Source organism: Chrysochloris asiatica, unplaced genomic scaffold (genome assembly GCF_000296735.1).
Source record: "Chrysochloris asiatica unplaced genomic scaffold, ChrAsi1.0 scaffold00099, whole genome shotgun sequence".
Classification (NCBI taxonomy): domain Eukaryota; kingdom Metazoa; phylum Chordata; class Mammalia; order Afrosoricida; family Chrysochloridae; genus Chrysochloris; species Chrysochloris asiatica.
The window spans coordinates 609,457-618,803 of record NW_006408617.1 but is presented as its reverse complement, the minus strand read 5'-3'; the positions used below and the strand labels follow the sequence as shown (position 1 = coordinate 618,803).

The window sequence follows — 9,347 nt, the reverse complement described above, 5'->3', positions numbered from 1 at the left end:
GTACATTCCATGTTCCAATTTTCAATGGATGTTTATAGCTGTTTCTCTTCATTTTGAGCTGTGCCCCATCAGCCAATGAAGGCTCCACTGGCTTTTCTCCCATGAGCTTTACTCCATTCGTGTCCCCACGGTCAACTCTACTTTGGGGAGGCAGCTCTTCCCCAGTCACATTTTGAATGCCTTCCAACCTGAGGGGCTCATTTTCCGGCACTATATCTGACAGTGTTTCTCTGCTATTCATAAGGTATTTAGTGACTAAATATTCGAAAGTAGTTCATCACTCCTTCTTCCTAGTCTGTCTTCTTCTGGAAGCTCATCTGAAAACTGTCCACCATAGGTAACCCTGCTGGTATTTAAAATATCGGTGGCATAACTTCCAAAATCACCGCAACTTACAAGCCACCACACTACGACAAGCTGACAGAGGAGTGGTGGTTGAATGTTGTTGTTGTGATGTGCCGTGGAGTCGGTTCCGACTCATAGCGACCCTACACAGGGTTTCCGAGGCTGTAAATCTTTACGGGAGTAGACCGCCTCATCTTTCTCCCGCGGAACCGCTGGTAGTTTCGAACTGCTGACCTTGCAGCTCGCAGCCCGATTTGTAACCACTAGGGGGCAATTATTGAAACATGTCCTGGTGTGGGGTGTGGGCTAGTGTATCAGACTGCAAATTTGTTTGAAGTGCAAGGTAGTAGTTCAAGCTCACCAGCTGTTCTTTGGAAACCTTATACAGAGTCACTATGGGTCAGAAGCGACTCAATGGCACTTAACAACAACAACATTGAAACATGATACCCTTTATAAACTCATATATACCTTAAAAATGGAATTAAAATTGTGTGCGACGATATTAAATGCGGTAAGTAATCTTAAACAGTTTATTGTACAACTAAGATAATTTAAAGAAATAAAACAATAACTTAAAGTTGATATTTTATTTTTTTAAGAAATTAAAATCCTGGAAGAAAATAAAGAATTGGAAAATGCTTTAAAAAGTATCCAGCTGCCTAAAGAAGAAATTAAGAAACTTGAAGTCAATGAAATTAGTAAGATCTTTAAAAAATCTTTATACATATGAAGTTGAACACATTTTTTTGCTTAAAATTTTATAGGGTAAACATTGCAGTCTAACCCCTAAATGTATTATAGAATCTTAATTAAAGCAATCTTATTATAACAATATTTAGTTTCACTAACATTGCTGATATGTTTGTGAATAAGGTAAACTTTACATTGTCTATAGCTCCATTTCAACAGCTGCATTTTTTAAAAAGCGCATTTCTAATTTTTAAGGTGCTCTGGTAGTGTAGTGGTTACGAATCGGGCTGTTCACCTCAGGTACAATAGTTCAAAACTACCAGCTGTTCCACAGGAGAAAGATAAGACTTTCTAAAGCTCCTGTAAAGATTTACAGCCTCAGAAGCCCCGTACAGGGTTGCTATGAGTTGGAGCCGACTCCACAGCACATAACCACCAACCACCACCATATCTAATTTTAATTTTACAACGTGTGCTTCTAGAATAAGCATTGATTCAAGAATCTTTGATGTTTATAAACTTGTTGTTGAATGCTGTCCAGTCAGTTCTGACTCATAGCGACCTTATATAGGATTTCCAGTGAGCATCCGGTGGGTTTGAACTGCTGATCTTTTGCTTTGCGGTCCAGTACACCACATCAGAAATCTGTTTATAAACTAGATATAAAATATGTAGTAATAAAAATATATTTAAAACACATTATTGAGTCATAATAATTTACTGGATAAGAGTTGATCTTATGTTTTATATTATTTTTAAAATATTGCTACAAATACTTTGCAATAAAAATATTCTCCTTGTGTTTTTTTCCAAAGCTTTATGGTACAAGATGATTCTTCCCCCTCAATTTGACAGATCAAAGAAGTATCCCCTGCTAATTCAAGTGTATGTAATATTTTCTTTGGTGTAAAACTATTTACTGAAAATATGTTGGATGAAATACACATTTATGAGATAGAATGAACCATTCTCCTTGGTAACAGTTCATACTGATGCTGTTTTTATATATTCCTCAACTAATCAGAGTAAATAAAATATGGCTATTTAAAATAGCTTGAGGAAGTTTGGGTTTTAGATGGACTTGCTTTTATTTGTTATGTTGAATTTCCTTTGTATGGCAAATTGTCGAATGTGTCAGAACACCTTTGAGACAGAGAAATTGCAGCAAAAACAACAAAAAACCCCACAACACACACACACACATATATATAAATATATATATAGTAAATCATCTTAATGTCTTATGTAATTGAGTTAGAAATGAAATAAAGAAATGGAATGCATTTAGTGGAATCACACCCAAAATCAGTGCTGACCTACACACAATTTGCTTAAAACACCATGCTTTTTTTTTTTTTTAGTATATCTTATGTCTGCTTTTAGCAAGTGGCAGGTGGCAGAAATGACGAAAAACCCACACATATTCCTTGAAATGCCAACCCTAGATGTATCCGTTTTAGGGAATAGGAGAGGCTATGTCCCAAAACAACTTCCTTGTAACAAACCTCTCAGAAAAGCCTGGTCTTTTCTTGATATTGAGCCAATTCTAATGTTATTGTTATTGACATTTTATTATACAAATGTACTGGATATTATTAGAAGCAATGATTGAATCTCATAGAAAGTTGAGTCTTACAATGGAATCAAATGTTTTATCTTTCTTTTTCCTCTTTAGGTATGGTGGTCCCTGCAGTCAGAGCGTAAAGTCTTTGTTTACTGTTAATTGGATATCCTATCTTGCAAGCAAGGAAGGGATGGTGGTTGCCTTGGTAGATGGTCGAGGAACAGCTTTTCAGGGTGATAAACTCCTGTATGCAGTTTATCGAAAACTGGGCACTTATGAAGTTGAGGACCAGATTACAGCTGTCAGGTGAACACCTTCTCATTCAAACAGGAATAGATATGGAACGAGTGTTATGCAATCCATTTGGGTTTCTCCATTCTTAATGTTTCGTTGTGTTATACACAGGGTCGCTATCAGTTGGAAGCAACTCGAAGTCACAACATTCTTATTGAATTACTTATTTTGTTCTGTTTTCTTAATTTGATACAAAGCTTTGTTTATCTTAAAGGTATATTTTTACCCAATATGAGAGAAATTGATTCATGGGAAAGAGATAATAAGTACATAGAAAAATAATGACAGCCTCATCAGATGTGTAACTCATTTTAATATTCTTTCATTTATTACCATGGTACACAATTGGCAGAAAAGGTAAAACAACTTTTATAATTCCAGAGCTTCTCTTCAAGAAGCTAAAACATCTGAAATTGCTCAGGCAATGTGGATTATGTCTCATAAGTCTAGAAATAGTTCAAAATTTTAGAAATTTAGGTGTTAGACATTTATTTATATTTAAATAAATATATTTATTTTTTAATATAAATATATGGTCAAATTTGGCTATGTTAGATGAAACAGTGTTTGCTTATTTTAATTTTCCAGAAAAATATTCATTTTATATATTAGAAATTATATTATTAAAACATTTAGAAGAAGAGGAATATATAATCTAAGTACTTTTTTCCTAACTGCAATGTATGACTCACTTAACTTTTACTGAAATAAACTAGATTGTTGTTGCTGTTGTTAGGTATCATCAAGTTGGTACCGACTCATAGTGACCCTCTACACAATAGAACAAAACACTGCCTGATCCTGTGCCAACCTCACAGTCACTGCTATGCTTGCGCCCACTGCTACTGACACTGGACCAATCCATATTGTTGGGGGTCTTCCTCTTTTCATCCTACCCTCCACTTTACAAGCAACATAAGAAATAGTCAACAAAATTGTTGCTAATTTTGAAATACAATGCTGATTCTTTCTAGATATTTCTAAGGTTTCTGGGGTTTTAGTATTATGGTATAAATAGGTGTGAATTTTGTTGTTGCTATGTGCCATCAAGTCAGTTCTGACTCACAGCAACTCTGTATAGGTTATCCGAGGAGTGGCTGTGAGCCCGAACTGCTGACCTTGGTTTCAAAGCAACCTTGCAATCCAGCACATTAGCCCACAACACCACACCAGGTAGGAATAGTAGTATATATTAAAAAAAATAACACAAACTAATATCCCTCTAATCATGGATGTATATACATGCATAACAGCTAAAATTCAAATACTGTTTCATGGCATAGTAATTTTGAAAATTTATTAGAACATCTCTTTTATCATCTTAATGTCATTAATAGTTATTAGTTTCAGTGCAACACACAATTTAAAAACTAGGAGACTGGGCCAGATAACACTTTTCTGTATTTTTCTTTCACATCAGAGCAAAAGAGTTTAGACTCACAAGTAATTATTTTTAAAAATAGAAAAGTTATTGTAACTTATCTATTTGTAAATTATTCTCTCATTTTTTGAACAGTTATGTACGCACATACTTACACACATAATATGCAATTAAAAGCAAGGACTATTTAAATAAAATCTGACAAATTGATAACTACAATATTAAATAACAGTATTCTGTCTCCATCATTCACACCTAACTTCTAGAAGACTCCATCATTCTTACTGATTCAGATTTTTGGTCTTTTAAATATTCATTTGTTTGGAAGACTTTTGTCTGACAGGTATAGAAAAGATAGTTCAAAGGAAAATATCACTGAGAGATCACTGTATCCTATACAGACTCTTGGTGTCTTAATGAGAATATTAACACTGTTGTCAGAATTGTAGCTTATCTCCTTAGGAGGTTTTTTGGCACTGTGGGAGTTCTGGTGTGACACTATAGGATAAGCATTAGACCGCCAACCACAAAGCCGGCAGTTCAAACCCACCAACTGCTCCTCAGAAACCCTATACAGGATTGTTATGAGTCAAAATTGACTCAACGACACTTAATAATAAGTAACCATTGAAGATGTGTAATCCATAGACTGCATGAAAACACATTTATAATTCATTAATTTCCAAATTTGGTAGAGCTAAACAGTGAGTTGTTGGTAGTGATCATAAGAGAAAAAGAAAAAGGAATCATTGTCATTAAAACCCATAATCACCAAAAATTATCATTGAATTTTTGTGCTTTTATTGAATGAAGTATTCAAATGTAAGAATAATACCTCCAGAAACAGAATAGAGATCTTAACAGTGTTCCTCAGATGAAATAAAATTTTAAACCAAGCCCCATGTATAGGCCTTAATGAAATCACTATTTCTAATGTTCCAAATAATAACACATAAAGTCCCAAATTCTACCAATGTTCACACTAGAGTTTATCATTTAGAATTGAAGATGAATAATTTTGCCTTCTCTGAGCCATTTTTAGGATAGAATCTAAAGTCTTCCTGTCTATGTTTACTCATTTACTTAGCCATTCAGCAACAGACCAAATACTAATATGTACTCTTGCAGTACACTGTATAAAACAATTTCCATTTACTCTCTGTTTTCAGAGAATTTGCAGTCTGGGAAAGGAACAGAATTATTAAATCGAATTTTTATAAACAGATACTAGTGAAAGTAGAGGGCCTGTGTGGCCCTTGTGAAGCACATGTGCAAGAGTGGAGATGGCGGTAGGTCTAGCCTGGGTTTTGCTAGACACATTACTCTGCAGAAATGAAAGAGAAGCCTGGGAACTTGATGCTTTGAGAAAACAAAAACTAAAAAGTACAGATTTATCATGATAATCCTGGGAATGATTCAACTAAATGTCTCCCAAAGTGTTTTAGGAATCAGACACCAAACACCTAGCCTAACCTGGGAATTGGGTTTATAGTCGATCTGTTGTAATCCTCAAATTTCTCCTCAAGGGATGAAATGTGTCCCCTGGAGTGTCTTATAAAATACAGTCTGACAAAATTTCCTACATACCATAGAAAAATCATATGTATATTATATATATTTGTTGTGAAGTGCCGTCAAGTCAGTGCCGACCCATAGCGACCCTGTATAGGGTTTCTGAGGAGCGCATGGTGAGCTTGAACCGTCGACCTTGCAGTTCAAATGGCTTTGCAGTCTGGTGCATTAACCCACAGCGCCACATATATAGAAACAACTGTAAATACTCAGGGCCAATATATAGATTCAAACAAAGCAAAACAGGAAAATTTAGCCATACAGCCTCTCAATTTTTGTCGACACAAAAGAGAATATTTCAAAAGAGACCTTATATAATAAAAGCATGAAACTGAAGGCTACTTTCTTTAGACTCCTCTGAAAACTACATATGTGGGGTCCATAAGGCTTCAAGGGTTTTAGGTCCAAATCTGTTCATTTGGGGGTACCTTAGGCATTTTTTTGAATTTTCACAATTTTTTGAAATTTTATAAAACTTGAGGGTTAATGATGGAGAAGAATGATAGGAGGAAATATCATATGAAATTGTTATAGGTCATATCAATAAGATTATTTCTAAACTAGGATGTTTCAACACTAGGTTCCCAAGTGACCTTGGCATAGATAGATCTTTGTGAAGTTCAATCCAGCATCCAAAGTTAGAAAAAGATCCTTTCTGTGCCTTACTAATGTTTTGTTTATTTAGCCACGTTATCATCACTATTTATGCCCTCCTGGAAACTTCAGAATTTGAAGGTGAATTTTATAGAGCCTAGTTAGTTTCAAAGTGCTCAGTTTATCTAGCTAACCTTTAACCCCATCCTGCCACATTAAGTGCTAATGTTTCATTGCCATGTTAACTACTGCACTATCATTTCCTGTAAATGCCTTCCTTTCAGAATAAACGCAGGAAGGGAGCTTTTAAGAATTTCCTGTTCCCATGTATCACCTGTTATTTGCTTTTTACTCTAGATGCAAGGCAGTGTAATTGCTAGATTCTGTGAGATCATAAAATCAGAGCTGATTTTATGACCCAGCACTGTCTTCAAGCATCAGTGGCAAGATTTTTTTTTTTTTTTTAGCAATGAGAGTGGACCTTTTCTTCTTTCATTTGATGTTGTGTAGAGAGGTGGCTGAAATGCCACAAACTTGCTGCCTATTTTCTCTGGTTTATCATGAACAATATCTACACAGGTAGCAACTTTCTATTTGCTGCTGCATTTCTTCCATGTAGACTCCTCAGTGTCCCTCAGAAGCAGTGTCGGATAAGCTGTGACTAACGGGGCCTCTTCCCATCTGTTTATCCCGGGCATTTGCCCAATTCCTTGTATTCATCTGAAACGTGCAAGCGGAATCCATGCAACGACCAAAATGGTTGCTGTGAAATTCTTTTAAGTAAAATCCTCCACTATCCAACTCATGAAAATGACTCAGTTCTAATTCTAGAGAAGAATAAGAAAGGACATTAACAATAATCCTAGGGATTTTTTTAAAAATTAGTATTTTAGGGAGGGTCATGTGTCTGATTGGTTTCACCCTCACTGCAGTGGTCTTTGCAAGGACTTATCTGATTTGTGTATTTCTACCATGGCTTCTATTTCTGAGGTTTTCTTGAGTTTTTATCAAACTGTCCTCAAAATAAATCATAATTGCTCTAGAACACCAGCCCTCAAGTGGGGGGGGCATGCTGTAAGTAAGATGGAAACACTCTCACTTGTACCTGTTTTGCAAAGGTGTGTTTCCTTAGAGCATCGCAGGACTTTCAGCACGGCTGGCTATTACTCCTAAGGACATACATATGAGGAAGCTTAAAAAAATGGAATTAAAAGATAATCATTTATAAATGGATGCAATTTATGGTGGCTATCTAAAATGAATCATTTCCATACCTACCTATCTAAACGTTGGCTGTTCAAGCTCACCAGCCACACCTTGGAAACCCTACAAGATTGCTATGAGTCAGAGCCAACTGGACAACACTTAACAACAACAACAACATTTACAAAATGGTATATATAAAAAAGATACATATCATTGTTCATACCTTGCTAAATGAGGAGTATGAAATCAGAGGAGATTGGATATCTCAAGTATGACTAAAAATGAAGTAAAAGGAACCCTGGCAATGCAGTGGTTAAGCATGGCTGCTAACCAAAAGTTGGCAGTTTGAACCCACCACCTTCTCTGTGGGAGAAAGACATGATAGTCTGCTTCTATGATTCATTACAGCCTTGGAAGCCTTTTGGGACAGTTCTACTTGCCCTGTAGAGTCTCTGAGTCAGAATCGACTCACAGCAGTATGTGCGAGTGTTTTAAAATTCTTGTTGTTGTTAAGTGCCATTGAGTCGATTCCAACTCATAGCAACCCTATACAGGGTTTCCATGGAACACCTGATAGGTTTGTACCACCAACCCTATGTTTCACAGTTCAGTGTTTATCCTACAGTGCCACATAATGAAAAATGAAACTATGATTATTGTTAATCAAACAAGGTAAGAAGAAATTAATAAAATTTAAAACAGCAACAATACATTCTTTCCAAAAGCTGGAAATTTGAATCTAATAAAACTATGAACAGTTTTTATGTTACCATGAGCCTGTCTTTCGACCTTTGTTAGTTGCAGCTAACTCACCTATAAATTTAGGATATGTGAGGCCTTACAGCCCTGAAAGTCCTACTCAACCAATGTAGAAAGAGTCTAAGCAGATTCCTTTTTTATCGCAGAAAACATAATAAAATTCTTTTAATTATTTGTACATGCAGCCTTATTGTGCATGTGTTTAAACAAAGAAAATGTAGCATATCTATTAAATTTTTGGATTAAATATGCTTGTGTAATGAAGTAAATGTCATGTGTACACACTTACAAATTTTTAAATGTGTTTCTTTTACTTTAGAAAATTCATAGAAATGGGTTTCATTGATGAAAAAAGAATAGCCATATGGGGCTGGGTGAGTTGTTTTATATTTTTTATGCCTGTTATTCAGTTCAGCAATCATCATTTTCTAAAGTGTTCGTTTATAAGGTTTCACATGAAATGTTAATGTTGCCACATAATTTAATCTGTCAATGGAAACAGTCAATTCAGATAATCTGGGCTTGAAAATGGTTTTAAGTTTGTTTCTTTTTCCAATCATTTTTTTTTCTTCCTTGTAGAACTAATTAAAGAGGCACAGTGACTAAGCTGGTGGTTCAAATCCACCAGCTCTGCAAGAGAAAGATGGGGCAGTCTGGGGCAGTCTGTTTCTATTGAAATTTATGGCCTTGGAAACCCTATGGGGAAGTTCTGTTCTGCCCTATAGGTTTGCTATGAAATAGAATTGAATCAACAATAAGTTACACATTTTTACTAAAGTTTTAGGTAATAAATTTATAGCATGCTGAACTGACTGTACTTGTTAACAACAAATTGTTGTTGTTAAGTACTGTGGAGTTGGCTTTGATTCATAGTGACTCTATAAGGTTTCTGAGGAGTGGGTGGTAGCTTTGAACAACCAACCTTGTGGTTAGCTGTCC

General features: G+C 35.5%; 1 protein-coding gene across 2 annotated transcripts in view; it reads left to right on the top strand.

Annotated features, from left to right (window-relative positions):
• FAP (fibroblast activation protein, alpha) overlaps nucleotides 1-9,347 on the top strand; it is a 175,698-nt gene that overhangs the window by 133,608 nt on the left and 32,743 nt on the right. For both annotated transcript variants that reach the window (XM_006866989.1, XM_006866990.1), the window contains 4 exons: nucleotides 948-1,046; nucleotides 1,854-1,923; nucleotides 2,714-2,908; nucleotides 8,728-8,782. In XM_006866989.1, coding sequence (XP_006867051.1) covers nucleotides 948-1,046; nucleotides 1,854-1,923; nucleotides 2,714-2,908; nucleotides 8,728-8,782 — 419 coding nt within the window. The remainder of the gene's footprint in view (nucleotides 1-947; nucleotides 1,047-1,853; nucleotides 1,924-2,713; nucleotides 2,909-8,727; nucleotides 8,783-9,347) is intronic.